General features: G+C 40.1%; 1 protein-coding gene across 1 annotated transcript in view; it reads left to right on the top strand.

Annotated features, from left to right (window-relative positions):
* Positions 1 to 14391, top strand: part of FNDC1 (fibronectin type III domain containing 1) — a 63263-nt gene extending 48872 nt beyond the window's left edge. Inside the window, exons 15-20 of the mRNA XM_090135549.1 lie at positions 584 to 692; positions 7576 to 7655; positions 9546 to 9575; positions 11762 to 11923; positions 12771 to 12893; positions 14178 to 14391. Coding sequence (XP_089991675.1) covers positions 584 to 692; positions 7576 to 7655; positions 9546 to 9575; positions 11762 to 11923; positions 12771 to 12893; positions 14178 to 14293 — 620 coding nt within the window. The 3' untranslated portion in view covers positions 14294 to 14391. The remainder of the gene's footprint in view (positions 1 to 583; positions 693 to 7575; positions 7656 to 9545; positions 9576 to 11761; positions 11924 to 12770; positions 12894 to 14177) is intronic.
* The last annotated feature ends 1961 nt before the right edge of the window (positions 14392 to 16352 follow it).

The following is a 16352-nucleotide window of genomic DNA, read 5'->3' as shown; positions in this document are numbered from 1 at the left end:
CAGTAATAAAGATCTGTAAGGAATTGGGCTGCACCTGAACAGGCCACGTGTCTGTCCTACAGCACTTAATTCTTCAAAGCTGTAGATCCAGTACCTCACAGAGCACAATTTGTCTAAAAATAAAAAAAAAATTAGACACCACAGTGTTGAAGTGGAGAATATATATCATAGAATCACCACTGTTGGAAAAGACCTCCAAGATCATCCAGTCGAACCATTCACCACCATCACCATTTCCCCACTAAATCACATCCCTTGCAACATCTACACAGTTCTCATGTTTCTGTATAGTCAGTGTCTAACGTAAAGTAGCGGATAGGTTGAATCTGTCATCCTTTTGTCTTCAATGTCTTTTAAATCAGTAATTGCATATTGGTACCATTCTGTAATACAATGCACTGTCGTTATTGGCTAATGACAAGAAATTCTTGTAGCCTGGGAGGTTCCAGGAGAGCTAAGCATTATCTCACAAATTCAGAGATGCTTACATTCCTTCCAACTCATGAAATTTAACATGGCACCTAAGCTTGGGATACCAATTAAGTTCAAAATCCTCCCAGCTTTTTGTCTTTCCTTTTTACAGGCTACCTGGTTTACAGCGCATCCTACGATGACTTTTTAAAGAACAAGTGGTCAACTAGGACTGCAGGTACTACTCATCTGCCAATTGAGAACCTGAAGCCAAACACACGGTAAGAATTTGATCCATTCTTTTCAGTTCTGGAAGGGAAGTAAAACAAATGTGATTATTTTACAAACTTTTTTTTTTCTTGGCCTTAGTATAAATATCTATTCCTGATATAGATTGTAGTCATTCTGTTTGGCAGCAAATTGTTTTGTAAATCTCACAGCAGTTTATGTGACATATTTACCATGTTAATCCTAGAATAGATACTGTGTGTACAAGTATATTTGTTTGTGTATATAAAAACACTTATCAGTAAGAAAAAACATCATTTAAAAACTTTGCGTTCTAGTCATATGCATAATTGAATCAAATTTTGTGGGAAGAGTGTATTAAAGTAAAGAGTATATTAAAGTATTACTTGTTATAATGTGATGTGGCCATTCCAACATATCAACGTACTCAAAATTTAGTAGCCATGGGGTGGTGGGAAAAGGTGCCAGCTTTCTGTGGCCTGTTTTTGCTGTCTGCTTACATCAGTTGTGTCAGTAGAGAAGGCTTCACGGTATAAAGAGGCCATGACACTTGCTCAGAAGTCAGTTTGGCAGGAGCTGTAGCTCTTTATCTTGCAAAAAATCTCACAAAAACAAGAATGCTTGCTGTTCATGATGTTGGAATAGTTTATGGTGATTGGGTGGGAAGTGAACGGGCACAGAGGGAATATATTAAAATCATGATTTTGACAGATACACAATGTCTCAATCCCATTCTCTCACATTCTGAGTCTGAAAGACTTCTGTTGTTGCTGTTTGCTAGATGATGATTCTTCACTTTATTATGACTACAGTCTCTTAAGCACTGGTGTCATGTGCTGCTCGTGTATTTGATAGCATGGGAGATGCACTGGGATTGAACCTGGGGACTAGCATGCCTCACTTGATGAGAAAGTATAAATCAGACCAGTCATTTCTAGAACAGCCACAGCAGCATAGAAGAGAGAAACAGTGTTCCTTAAAGGATATTTTTGTTCCAAAATGGTTTATGTATGAGGGTTAAAAGCATTGAGAGTAAGGTTTTACATCCCACTTGTTTTAATTGCTGTATAACTTCTCATATTATTCAAGGTTCTGGTTAATTGCTAAAACCATCAATCTCAACTTGGAAAACGTAGAAGAGATATCTGAACATTTATCTGAACAATTAATTAACTTATTTAGGAAAAGTCAGTGCAGTGTAGTATTTGGGTCTCAAAAGTGAGTTGGCATTTTTTCTGACAATGGCACAGTGCTTTTCAGAGTGATTTTGCCCAACTATTGCCAATTCTCTTATTGTAGCTCCCAGGGACAATATTAAGGTACAAGATTCCTTGTCAGCAATAGAGTAATGCTGAGCAGGAAACAGCTGTGAAATGCGCTGTGAAGAGTTTGCAGTATCCTTGTTGACTGTTGCAGGAATGTGTTCAAGAAATAAGGGTATATCTAAATTGCTTAAATATGTTACACCTATATTAAGGGTTATTTATCTAGAAGTCTTAATCAAGTCCTTATGAGATGCGCGTGGTGCATTAAAGCAGGATTATGTGTACAGCAGAGAACTACAACTGGATGTTCTGCATCTGCTAGTGCCCTTAATATAAAACATTTATAAAAATATTGAGGAAGGTGTGGGGCACAGTGAGATTTCCAGAAATTTCACCTGTTAGAACAAGACAGATGACATCTGAGATGACCTAAACTCTGTTCTTAGATAGTGAGAGAAGCAGATGCAGACCCTCCTGCCTTTGTGTGTACATTTTCATTCCAGGAGGACATCACTTCCTTAAACTTCTCTCTTCTTGCCTCTAGTACCTGCCTCCACACCCCAGACTCCTTTACATCCCCAGCCCTTATCCTTTTCACCAGTTTTCCATAGTTTCTCCCCAACTCCTCAACTCTCACTATGCCATGTGCAGGCCAGGAAGGCACTGCCCTTGTGCCCCAGCTTTCCCTATGAAAGATCTTCCATCATTTGTTTCTCTGGCCTTTCCACCTTCTAGCCCCAGCTCCTCATCCTCTTAAAGTCTTTCATTCAAGCCTCCTTCTCCTGCTGTCCTAAGGACAATATCAAATGTCTACTATAGGTCTTTCTTGTGCCCAAAACCTCAAAAGTTTTCTGTCACTAAATGAGCAATTGCAGTGAAAATCCCATAGAGCCCCCGCCATGCTCTGAGCAGAGGAATCAGTGGGAATTGAGCTGCCAAACAGCGATATGTCTGCTGAGACGTATGTGAACTCCAGGCTTCAGAAGATCCAAGTAGTAGAATGAATTTTTATAAAAATAGCAAGGTTTTTGCATACCCGCAAAACGGACTCTTTGTTGAATATGAAGGCTTTTTCAAAGCAGAGAGATTCAAACAAAATCCATCTGTTATTTCTGAAGAGCAGGGTAATCCATTGGCCTCTGCTGGATACTGTATGAAAGAAAGAAAGGCGTTGTGTGGGGTCTGTGGTGAAGAAGTAGGGTTCTTTATAAGAGAAAATTTGTGCGTATCAGCCAATCTCATTCACATTCTCTACATCCACAGGCTGAATTGACTGCATATTTTCAGTCTTAAAAATAACTCCCTAACCATTGGGAAAGAACCTCATCCTAATTAAGAAAACATGGCGTGGTATCTGAAGTTGGTCTAAAAATGTTGTGTTTGCCTTAGGAATGCATAGTGTGAGATATCTCTGATTAAGTCAGATTGCTATATGCAGATGCTACGGAGTGGTGGGTGTTCCTTGCAGGGTTATTGGTGGTACAATCTGTGGTGCGCGCAGAATACCAGAAAGGGGTTAGTATTATGTCAGAAGTCAGCTCCAGAGAAGACTTGAAGCTGTCAACATGTCCTGGAAAATGTCTGCCTGGTGTTCAGGTTTTATAAACAAAACTGAAGTCTAAATTTAGCCCACGCGATAAGCTTTCTTTGGAGGCCTGGCCTGGCCTCCAGTTGAGAAGTAGAAGTTCTTCCCATTTGCAAAACTCTGGTCAGCTTTGGTGAGTACAGGAGTTGCTTCCTGGTGATAGAGGAAGATAGGTGCTAAAGTTACTTTAAATCTTAAATCTTTAAAGTGGCAGTCTTGACAATGTTCCTTTCCTAAGCTTAATTCTCCGCCATCGCAGAAGAAGGGCAATGAAAAGGGCTGGAGAGCGTTCACTTGCCACTAAATCCAATCTCTTTCAGTTACATTATTCTCTTCATAAACATTTCAAACTCCTTTTTGACTATGGCTAGGCTTTTCTGTGTTTCTGCAGGAAAGCCGTGCAGTACCTTACAGTAGGAATTAGGTACCCTGTGATGTCCAACAACCTCTTCTGCTGCTTATTTTCAAACCTTCCCTTTCTACGTGGTTTCTATTCCCTTCAGGGGTTTTTTGACCCCAGAATGTCTGCTATTACTTCTAGTGTTTTGCAGAGCATGTCACAGGAGGCTCTCAGACTCAGGCCTCACAATTGCAAACAGAGCAATTGCGAGACCTTCTGGCTCTGAGGGCCAAATGGGCTGAAAATTTCTGTTTCCTTTCTCTATCTCCATTAAACAAAGCATCAGCCACAACTGGCTGCTCTGTGTCACCAGAGCAGCACAAAAGAGGTAAGATGTGGATGAAGCCCTCTTCTCAAGCAAGCGGTAGACTTGTTGATGCATGCCTACCTGACCACAACCATGCAGGAAACCCCTCTTCCAGCCCTACTCCAGTGAATTATTATGTATTTAGTATACATACTCATGATATATGTGGTGCTGAGCCATTTTCTGGTGGTGACAGCACCGCATGTGGGTCTCCTCCTTGCAGCCAGGTCAGGTGCACATGCCTGTTCCTCCCTGACAGGAGTAGGCCCTGTTCCCCACATTGCCTCTGCACAACCACCATCACCCTCCTCCAGCACTGAGGGGGTATCAGCAGCCACAGTCCCTTTTACCCCTTGCTGACATGCAGCTGTGGTGTTGCATGTGGGGATGCATGTGGTACAGCCTACATGTCCCATCATCTCAGGCTGCTGCTGGTGGGAGCTGGGAAGAGATTTGTGAATGATTAATCTTTCTAACAACGGCTGCTTCCCTAACTCTTCTGCTGAGTGATGCTTTGTAGCTACAAGTTCCAGCAATTAATTTTCAGCAGGAGGGAGACACTTGGAATTAAGTCATAAAATCATTTTGCTCCAAGTGGCAGGTATGGATAAGAATAGTCAAATGAACATAAATATCACACATTCATTGCTCTGTTGCAGTTTATTAAATGCCTTCTTTACATGTCAGTAGATGTGGTATACGAAATCTCAAAGGAGGTTTATTTTTTAGCAAAAAAAGGCTTCATGTATGTGTTAAAAACACACAGTATTGCATTTCTTTCAGTGGAGACTCTTATATGCTTATTGGTAACAATTTATTACAAGTCTGGCTGAGCAAAGTGTAATAAAAGCACAATCAACTTCCACACTACAGTTTTTTGTCATGTATTTATGTGATGAAGAACAGTTGAGATACTGATTTGAGACTTCCTGGCAAATCCATCAACTGTAATGCAAATAAGATCCTGACTAATGAAAATGTCAGACACCTGGCCTAGAAAGACTTTGGCAATTTCTTCTTTATTTGTCATGTCTGAGAAATAAATATATCCTGACTTCATTATTTTATTGATGCACTCAATACAGCAAGCATAGCATGGTCTATGCTTAAATCACAGGTCAGCAAGTCATGAGTCCTGGCTTTCTTTCTGGCACTATGAAAGTCTTCCTCTATATTTAAAGGCTTAGGAACTAATTTTCCAATTTAGTGAAGAGAAATGTACTCATAACTTCATCACATGTTTTTCCAGACAGTGAATCAGGCTACCCCAACAATCATGTATTTTGGATGTGCACAGTAGGACACCTGATCATAGAGGTGTGAGTGACAAAGGAGGTGTGAATGGAGTGTGGCCACTGGTGCAAGTGTCCCTTGGAAACAATGATAACTTAGGAATTAAAGCAGTCCTCTGCTTCATGCTCTGATCCAAGGTACAGGGGCATGGAGGAGGATTTTGCCTCCCTGTCCTTCCCCAGCCACACTGAACACTCGCAAGCTGTTGTCAGGACATCAAGGCCAACAGTTGAAACCATAGGACAAGACTTTTATCAGAATTATGCTGGAAATTATAAAAAAAAAAACAGCCTTGCTAAATTTCACTATTTAATGTGGTTTCATTTTGCCATGGTGTGTATGTCTTTTAAAAGAAAACTGCGAGCCCTTTGTGTACATTCAGGAATGTTCCTGAATACTCCCATTCCTGCTGCCCCCTTACTCCTCGCTGGAAAAAGCAAGGTTCCTGCAGCTGGATGGTGTTGAATTTGCTTGCTTCCAGCTAGCTTGCATGAGCATCTTACTCATCACTAAGCCACATGTTACACACTTCCATTGCAGGGACTATTGCCATTTCTTATGCACAGAAGTGAAGGAAGGGGAGCAAAGCTTTTGATGTAGATGGCGTCTGTACTTTGTACATAGACTGTGCCTGGTGGCAGAAACCTCCAGGGGATGGCAGACCACAACTGCTGTGAAGCTTTCTGTCTTAGCCCAGTGGACCCCATTGCTGGGCCATGCAAGCACAGCAGTGCTGAAGGGTTTCTGTGCAGGATGGGATGACCTTTGCCACCATGAGCAGCCTGATGCTTTTCATGGGGCTTGCTTTCAGACCTGCTACTTGGATGGGACATTGCCCATCAATGCTTGGTGGCACCTATTCCTGTGAGTAAGTGCTTGCCCAATATTGCGGGTCACACAGTGTGGTTTTGAAAATGTCTGCTTTTGGATGAAAAGCTAGCTCTAGGCTGTGTGGATATTACAGAGATTTTTTAAATTTTTTTTTTACTAATTTATTTACAAGAGTGTAATTGAGCAAGCGCACAAGAAAGGGAGACCTACACAGGCACTTAAAAATGTTGGGCTGGAAATTTTTACAATAATCTTCCACTCTTGTTTGTTTCTGCTGATCTGGATAAAAACCTAAAAATAAATGTCAGGGTAGGTAGCAAATAAAAATCATGATATTTGGAAATGAAGTAAAAAATATGCTTACGCATTCTTCTCCCTGAGTCAGAATAATAATTTTGTTTCTGTCAGGCAAAGAATGGAGTTCTAGTGGCTAGTCATGTGCTTTAATTTAAGCATGTGATTTAAATAATCTCGATGCTGCTAGAGTTTGTGGAGAAAGGTCAAAAGCTTAGCTTCTGATCTTGTATAAACCTGATACAGTTTTAGTTTTGCAGCTTATACCGCTACTTTCCTAGGAACTAATCCAGATAAAGGTTCCTGAGGTCAGAATTTATTTCCTTGCCATCTTTTTCTTGTAGCCTACTGCTATTGGTTGTTTCTTATAAAGTGGATGTAATTATGAAGATGATAAAAATAAAAGAGAATTACAAAAAGATGAAATTTGTATGTAACAGCCAGCTCATAGTCTGGCTGAGTATCCAAGTCCAAGTCTTTTTTATAAAGGGAGATTACAAACAAGAGGGAAATAGACTTTTTACAGAGGTAGATAGTGATAGGACAAGGGGGATTGGTTATAAAGTAAAATAGAGGAAATTTATGTTAGATATTAGGAAGAAATCCTTTATTCAAAGAGTGGTGAGGGGCTGGAATGGGTTGGCCAGAGAGGTTATGGATGCCCCATTGCTGGAGGCATTCAAGGCCAGGTTGGATGGGGCCCTGGGCAGCCTGATCTGGTGGGTGGCTTCCCTGTCCATGGCAGAAGGCTGGAACTGAGTGTCTTTAATGTTCCTTCCTACCCAAGCCTTTCTACAATGCTATAATACAATAGAAAGGGCACTCAAACTCACTGGAATTGTGTTGGTTTGATTGTCTCCCTATTTTAATATTATTTCTAATTTAGTCATTGCAGTGAAATCAATGGTTCAATCTTATTTTTCTTCTCATTGTGTTTCAGATATTATTTTAAAGTCCAAGCAAAGAACCCCTTTGGTTATGGACCTGTTAGCTCTTCAGTCTCATTTATCACAGAGTCTGGTACGTTCTGCTTTTTATTTTCATCACAGAACTGAATTCATAAGAAAAGATGTGGGAGGGCTGTTACTGAAACAAACATGGTAGTAATGGTGATTATCCTGAAATTACTACTTTGAGAGTTTTTAAGGTTAATTATTTGTTTTCAGTAAAGCTAGGAACTTAATACACAGTCATAATGCCGCTAAGAAAATATAAGTGATGTGAAAGATTATGGGGAACAGGAAGTTAAATTTAAAATACAAAAGATTACTAATGTTCCAAAATACAGAAGCAATGGGAAGTTTAATGTCACTGATTGACCAAACATTTGGTGAGTTGGTTTCCTAATTGTGAACAGCTGAGCAGTTGGAAGTGGCTGTCTCTGGAAGAAATATAGGAAACAATTGTTCCATCAAATGGGCAAAGTTCTCTGTTCCTTTTTTGACAAAGCATGCTTCTCTTTCACAGGGCTAATAGTGTGCTCAAGAGGAACACCCCCTTCTAAAAATAGTGTGTTCAGTGAGCTATTTTTACCCATTTCTTCTTCCATTGAGCCAAAAGCCAACGATTCCACTGAAAAATAAAGTGCAAATTCTTTAATCTTTACTTGAGCAATGGGTCAGTTGTCTCTTACGAATTTTGCCCTTTTGACAACATGGGGTTTATGTGGTCTCCGATTTTGCTCATTTAGCTTCAACCTGTAGTGCTCACATCAGTAGAGCCATTAAGAACTATGGAAAGTAAGCCTACATAGAAAGGAGACAAAGATGCAAGAATAGTAAATGGTCCTGCAAAACATGTTCAGAGTTTTTTGTTTTTTTTTTTAAAGGAGTAGCAGAAGCTCAAATATAAATCCCAAGAGGTCTGGCACTGGGCAAATACAGCATGCTGTGCCTTGTAGGAAGTTCTGCTGATTAGCTAACTGCCAGTATGCAGTTCTGAATGCCTAGTTTTTCCAACCAAAATCAGCCACCTTATGAACTTTATGTAAAAAGTTAAATCCATTGAAGTTTTATTTGCAGCACTGTTCCTGCACTTGTCATGTGGCCAAAGATGGCTTTCCAGCTGGCACAAATACAAAAGCAGTTGCTAAAACTAAAGCCAAATGGTATAGTTACAGTGATTGAATAGATCAAAAGAGAGTGAGAAACTACTGGTTCTAAGTGCTGTTTGAGTACAATTGGAAGGTTTGAGCTGATGAGAGTATCCCATAAAGAATGCTATCACAGGATTAAGTAGCTTACTGAAAGCATCACATTTTACCTTCAGTAATGTACTGAAGAGAAAAGAAAACAATTGTTTTCTTTAATCAAACTGTAAAATCCCTAGAGTTTATTTTCCCCAATAAGTATATAAGAGCCATACTTTTTCTTCAGGTACTTTGTGTATAATAAGAGCCAGTTAAGAAACAACAGAAACGGCATTGTAATGAACAAGAAGAAGTTCACTTATTAGATACTGTTGATGTGTTATCCTTATTCCACACCTATTCCATCCTCCTTATGTTAAGAAAGAATTTCAAGCAAGCAGAAGCTCCTGATGTGTTGGACAGAGCTCGGCACTGTCCAGTTGGCTCTTGAAAATCTACCATTGTGACGTGAGAAGTTAAAATGACAAATTTCGTATGTTAATGAATACCACTAAACAACATGCTAAACATGATAAATGTCTGAGACTAAGGTTTGCATGCCAAAGGTAAGTTACCTTTCCCTTTGGAAGTTAGGTCTGTATGTGTTAGTCATACATTTTAGCTCTGCAAATCAGTGAGACATAAATCCCACACTCACAGCATAACTAATGGAAGTTACTCTTAATCTTTGATTTCTTGAGAGATACTGTACGTTTCATATGATAAAACAAGATTTGGAATAAAATACTGAGATTCCTTTTGTATTTGTTTCCTTCTTCTAGATAATCCCCTCCTTATTGTCAGACCACCTGGTAAGTCTTTTCCCTTTTTTTTTTTCTTTAAGGGCATGACATTTATGAAAAACTGAATATACATATTAGAGAAGCATCCCAACAGACAGCTGAATTTGCAGTTTTAAGCAGGAGAGGGAAATAGTTCACTGTGCTAGTTTTAGGACCCCATACTCTTTGAAAAGAAACACATTCTAAGTTTTGTTAGATTATGAGCTTTATTTGGGCCCACCTTCTGCCTGGTGAGTCAGCCTTCATTGCTTAGTAAAAAGCACTAAACTGTATTGCTTCTTTGTGTCCTTTAGCTGCCTGAGCATAGCTTGGACAGCGTAACCAGTTTTTCCAATCTGTAGCTATTGTGATCATCTGCACTGTTTGTCATACTCTTATAAATAATAACAAATTCCAGGATTTATAAATGAACTGTATGACAGGGACATGCCATGAAGTTGCTGAGCTTGCTTGCTGTTTTCAAGCCTATTACTTTGCATCCTTTGTGGCTTATTGCACATTCAGCCTATAATCAGAAGAGCTTGTATTTTGGTGCTAGGAACAGCGTTGCTGATGTGTAACCCCAGGTAGTGCATGCTCTTGTAAGGGAAGCAGGAAAAAGGCCTTCACAGCTATTACACTCTGTCAGCTTTCCTAAGCAGTTTAAATGGTTAGTCCTGGGGCTTTTCAAGTACATTGTTCATACAATGTCTAGCATGTCCCTTTCTCCTATTTTGATTATGCTTGCTAGCCTGTTTTTTACATGTCCGCCCACGCGTCTCTGATGATGTACAGATATGCTGTGTCTCTGGCAGCCAGTATGGGAGGCTTCTAAGAATAGTGGACTTCCCATACTCCTGGTCACCTCCAGGTTTTTTTGCTGTCTCTTATTTTGTGGGTCTGTTAATGGAAGGGAGATTTTTGGAAGGTAATAGAAGGGGAATGGCTGTTTACGAGGGTGGAAGTGATAGGAAAAGGGGGAATGGTGTTAAACTGAGACAAGGAGGTTTAGGTTAGATATTAGGAGGGTGGTGATGCACTGGAACAGGTTGCCCAAGGAGGCTGTGGATGCCCCATCCCTGGAGACATTCAAGGCCAGGCTGGATGTGGCTCTGTGCAGCCTGGTCTGCTGGTTGGTGACCCTGCACATAGCAGGGAGGTTGAAATTAGATGATCATTGTGGTCTTTTTCAACCCACGCTCTTCTTTGATTCTAAGATTCATGTTGTTGCAATGGTAGAGATAGATAAACCAGGAAGAGATCTACCAGAGCAGAGGTTTGGGAACTGTGGGCACAAAGAGCTGAGAATTAAGCTCTTAGAGAACAATTTAATATTCATCTCTAACAGGAAGTGAGCAAAAGTGATGGGTGAAAGTGGACTATTCACAGCAATAGCATTGCATTCAAGAAATAGATAATACTTTGTTCTAAAGAAAAATCTATGGCCAAAATCCTGCAATCCTTTTGCCATGTGACTAAATGCATAAAGTCAGTCCAGTTACATTTGTCTTCATACTGGTGGGGTTTTGAGGGTTACTGATCAGTGGTTGCTTCTCACCTGCACGTGTTTGCAGGATTTAAATCATGTGCCTAGAGAAAAGGAGGAAGAATGACTAATGGAAATACCTTCGACCTCAAAACGGCACAGTAAAAACAGGGCTCTGCTCTGTAGGTAGAGAGAAGAATGCCAATTACCTCATTGGAACTTCTTTATCTCATTCTGTACCCATTAATGCAAGAAACATTTCAATAAGTTATAAAGCAAACATTTAAGCAATCCAATAGAATATTTAATCTTTTGTGATATAATTAAACTGTTGCTACAGTGCTTTGTGCAGAGTTCCCCACGAAAGGACTCGCTTGTCTTTTATTGGAACCTCCACTGTTTTGATGTAATGTGAGAAAACAAAATAGAAAAGTAGGTTTCCAATTTCATCTTTTTAAGACAATAACAAAAAAAGATTTTGCTTCACATCACAGGCTGTTAGCCACCACAGAATTTTTAATATCTGTTTAACAAAGGAGTTAAGCTTTGTACATTGTGTTAAAACGCAAATGACTATTTAGGCAGCTTCACTGTCAGAACTACCATCAGGCTTTGTTCAGAAAAGAAACTAAGAATCTGTAGGTAGAGAAGTCTCTTAATAAAATCAGTGGGAATGTTTACTTAAGACTGATGATGTCTGTCCTTAATGTTGATATTTTTTTACTTCAAGGTGGTGAGCCTATCTGGATCCCATTCACTTTCAAATATGACCCCACCTATTCAGATTGTAGTGGCAAGCAGTATGTGAAGCGAACTTGGTATCGCAAGTTTGTAGGAGTGGTTCTTTGTAACTCCTTAAGGTACAAGATTTACCTCAGCGATGACCTGAAAGGTAGGCACTGAGATTATTTTCCTGCTGTATGATTACTTGATATTGTCTCTGGCTTCTCTCTTTCTTTACTTCTCACTGAGTCTTGTATGGTGGTTATCTGAGAGTCCTCTCGGGAAGGTCCAGTATGATAGCCAGGCTGCCTTGCTTCTGCATTTTGTTCCTACAATAGCACTAGCTTTTAAGCAGAGCTCTTGAGACAGAGGACAGAGAACAGGAGAGAGTTTCACTTGAAAAGTGTACACACAGTTGTATTGTAAAGACATTGTGCTTTATCCCTTGAAAGCAATGTTCTGCTCCCCACACGTCTTCCTGGGAAGATTCATGCCTGCCCCATGTGCAGATGGTCGCTGGATGCACATGGCCAAACAGAGCAATACGCCCTTGAAATCTCCAGGGCAGATTCAGATAGGAATGGAGGAGAAGGCAGCTGGTATCACAGTGGCTGAGTAAGTGGTACTCCCAAGGGTTAACAGTATGGATCTGTTCGCTGAGAGATAATGAACCAAACTTTCCCTGTTTTGATCTGGGGTACTGGGATCATCTCAGTGGCTGCTGTTGTGTTACATGTATTGTAGTGAAATTCTCTGTATCCATCATCATTGGTGCAATGTGTCCATAAACATGTAAAATGGAGAATGGTCCTTACTGAGTTATAAAACATTTTTGTTTTCCATAATTTCTATTTCTGTAATGTGAAAGTAGATTTTCTCTCTTTTCTGCCACTGTTTGTTCACAGGTGATGTTGCGTGTTAACTATATTTCTTTTACATCTGTTTCCACAGTGGTAGAAGAGCATCCCAAACAAAAATAATGCTGAATCAAATAATGTTTCTCTATTATTCTTCAGATACCTTCTATAGCATTGGGGATAGCTGGGGAAGGGGTGAAGACCACTGCCAGTTTGTGGATTCACACCTGGATGGAAGAACAGGACCTCAGTCGTACATTGAAGCCCTGCCCACCATCCGAGGTACGGCAGTGTGGGAGTGGGATGCTGGCCAAGTGCCTGTCACTCTATCTATAGGGTTCAGGGGTAGGGAGCATTGCACAGGAAGAAAGAGAAAGAAGGGCATGTAATGCAAATAATTTACAGGAACAGATTACAAAAGCAGAAAAAGAAATTCTATAGTCTTATGAAATCTTTTTTTCCCAATTTGAAGACATGCTTTATTGAATCAAAGGGCAGAAACTCTTCCACTTAACACAATAGACAGCTACAACTCAACAGACTGTTCTGCAAATGGTTTCTGACCAATTCATTCAGTACAAAACACATAGGAGTGTGTCAGGTCAGTCTGCAGCACTTTTATTCTGGCCTGGTAGAAACTTCTTTCCAAGTGAAAATTCTCACCTTGAGAGAGTTCCTCTGAGACACTGCTCAACTAACGCAGCCAACAGACTGATGTCTTACTCCACAAAAGAAAACCAATCATGAAATTCAGCCAGTCCTTTCAAAAAAAAATCAGTTAATATAAACTATTCAGCTGGCTTTAATAGTTTCCATGCTATTTGTTTATATTCATGGTGGTGTTACCAGGAAGAAACTGAAGTACTCACTGATATTTATATATTCCTGAGAAGTATTGCATTTCTGTGTTCAGAAGGAGAATGAAGAATTGTGTATTAGTAGGTCTAGGAGACTGAGATAAAGAGCACACAGGAATTACGTTATTGGCACAGCATATCAGTGTTTCAGATGTTCCAGTGCACAAGCTATGCAGAGAAGAATGCTGAGCCTCCCCTAACGCATTAAGCAGTTGCATTCTTTCTACAGATGAAGAAGTCTATCAGATGGGGCAGAAAGGGCTTAAATTCATATTTACTGCATGAAATGATACCTTTTTATTTTGTGAAAAGCTAATGTTTATTGATAGTCTCTTGAGCCCGATGAGATAATACGATTTGATGGTATTTTTTGCCCTAGAGTACTTCATATATTTAAACTGGTCTGCAAACTTCATAAAAGCTGCTGAAATACAGCCACCTTTGGAGTGAAATGCAGAAGCTCTTTGGCAGACCACAGCATTACACAATAGTTGAAAAGATTTTGAACAATAAAACTGATCAAAACTCAGGAAATATAAAAGACCAGAGTTAAATCATTCAACAAAGACCTAGGCCAAATACCAGGCCTAACAAATAGCCTTTTGATAAAGCTCACTAGCAGGCAGCTTGTATGCTTTAATTTGGACTGCAGGATTGACTCCCACTGTGTCTGTCACTTCTGTTAGATTCCTGTGTCTTTTCCCAACAGGGTATTACCGCCAGTACCGCCAGGAGCCTGTATCGTTTGGACGCATTGGATATACAACTCCCTACTACTATGTGGGCTGGTATGAGTGCGGTGTGCCCATCCCAGGGAAATGGTAGCAGTCTTAGGCAGGACAGGCTGACCACGATTTTCAAATGATTTCTACCAGAGGACTGTGAGCAGCTGAGTCAGAAAAGGAAAAAAAAAAAAAAACAAACATCACAAATTAAGAAAACGAGTGACCAGTGAAGACCATCTGCTCAAGAAACCTCTGCGAAACCAGACATGGTCTTACCTTCACGAGCCTAAATCTTTGGTACTGTTTGACTTCCACTTGGAAGCATGGACAGGATCTAGGTTTGGTGTCCTACCTTCCTCCTCTGGATCATTAAGGCAGAGAGAGGTGGTTGCAACATGTGCGACCTGTGAAAAGTAGAACTGTGTTAGCCGTGAAAATATGGAAGTTTCTTATATCTTGCAGGAATGACCTAAGCATGCTGTGCTTGCTGAATGGAATGCTAAACTGTCCCTCGCTGCCAGCAGCGGGTGCTGCCAGGGCTCTCCTATGCAGTCATGCCTTGTAGCTGGCCACCCACCCAAGGCAGTATATTTTCCTGAAGACTTATCTGTGGGTTCTTGTGGGTTCACTCGCTACTGGACTAATCACCAGGTCACAGTGTAAATTCACTTTGATATATATATCTATGTATATCTATATAAATACAGTACTGTACATCTGCAGAAGTACTGCTTAGAGATGCTGAGATTTTCTTGTTCACTAGATAAATATATTTGGAATTTTTATGTAAAAGGTGCTGTTAATTCTTTGAGATACTGCTATGAACAATATATTAACCAAGGAAAGATCTGTATTCTTCTTGTGAGTGCTCTTGATCTGATATACGAATTATTGATCAAACACCCGTGTCCCATTTCCTTGGCAACCTATGGACTGGATGTTCAAGAGGAATCTACTCCTCTGTCCATATTAGAGTGGCAATGTATATTCCAGCGGAAACACTTAACCAGCAGTTTATCAGCATCAGTTAAACTTTCTGTGCTCTACAGTTGTGGTCGTTTAACACCAGTAACTAGCTAAGCTTCACCACACCACTCTCTCATTCTCCCTCCTCAATGGTATGGGAGAAAAAATACAATGAAAAAATAAGCTTGTAGGCTGAGATAAGGACAGGTTTAGTGCAACCTTTCTTCAATCAATTTTTGTCAAATGAGTATGTTATTTATTTCTTTGTTCCTTCCTTATCTTTCACTTCACTTTGTGAAGGCATGGGACAGGTAACTTGCAAATGGGAAACTGTTCTTATTTGTCTTCCAAAAGGAAGCCAAAGCCATCAAGCCATTACAGGACTCCAGTACCAGGAAACTCCTCTGCCTCTGATCCATCCTAAGACAAATCGGGATACACTTCCTTTAAAATGCTACCAAAATCTCTTCCACCCAGATCAGAAAGCAAAAGCTGACATGACTGAAAGCTATAATTATTTTTAGCAGGCATTTGTAGGCTTGTAATAATGTAAAATTCGAGTAGTCCTGGGCAATCTAGCACTAATGGTTTACCAAATAACTTTTGTAGTCTTACCATTTCCTTGTAACACCTCAATATCTTTGCTCATATTAGTAAGTCTCCACTGCTCTGACAGCCCAGATTTCCTTCCAGCTTACATTTAGTATAGCACTAATACCTTTTGAGTTCCTTCCAGTAGTTATTGTAAATTGTACGGGGAGAAGAGGAACTGAAGTGATTAGAGAACATTTTATTTTTCATGATGATTTGAGTTTTAACATTTTAATTGTTCTCAGATACATTTGCTTCCATACAGTGCCAAATACATGGTCTTGAAATATACCTTCTTTCCCTAATAAACCTATGATAAATCGTTCCATTTCTATTCCATCCTTTCTGGTCAGCTGTGTCAAGCAACCTGACAGTGTAACAAATTATTTACTTCTTTGAAGTCTTTCTTGGGAGAAGTATTGATTTTTTCCAAGGGACTAAACTCAAAGGGTTGTGATCAAAAAGTCCCAACAACAGGTGATAATAGGCACAACCCCTTCGAGGCCAGGACTGGGAGCATACAGTCTAATGACCTGGATGATGGGAGGGAATGCACCATCAAAAACCTTGCAGCTGATATTAAACTGGGGCTGGGAAGTGGA

This window comes from Phasianus colchicus, chromosome 2 (genome assembly GCF_987193195.1).
Source record: "Phasianus colchicus chromosome 2, bPhaCol1.hap1.1, whole genome shotgun sequence".
Classification (NCBI taxonomy): Eukaryota; Metazoa; Chordata; class Aves; order Galliformes; family Phasianidae; genus Phasianus; species Phasianus colchicus.
This window is presented reverse-complemented; position numbering and strand designations above follow the sequence as displayed.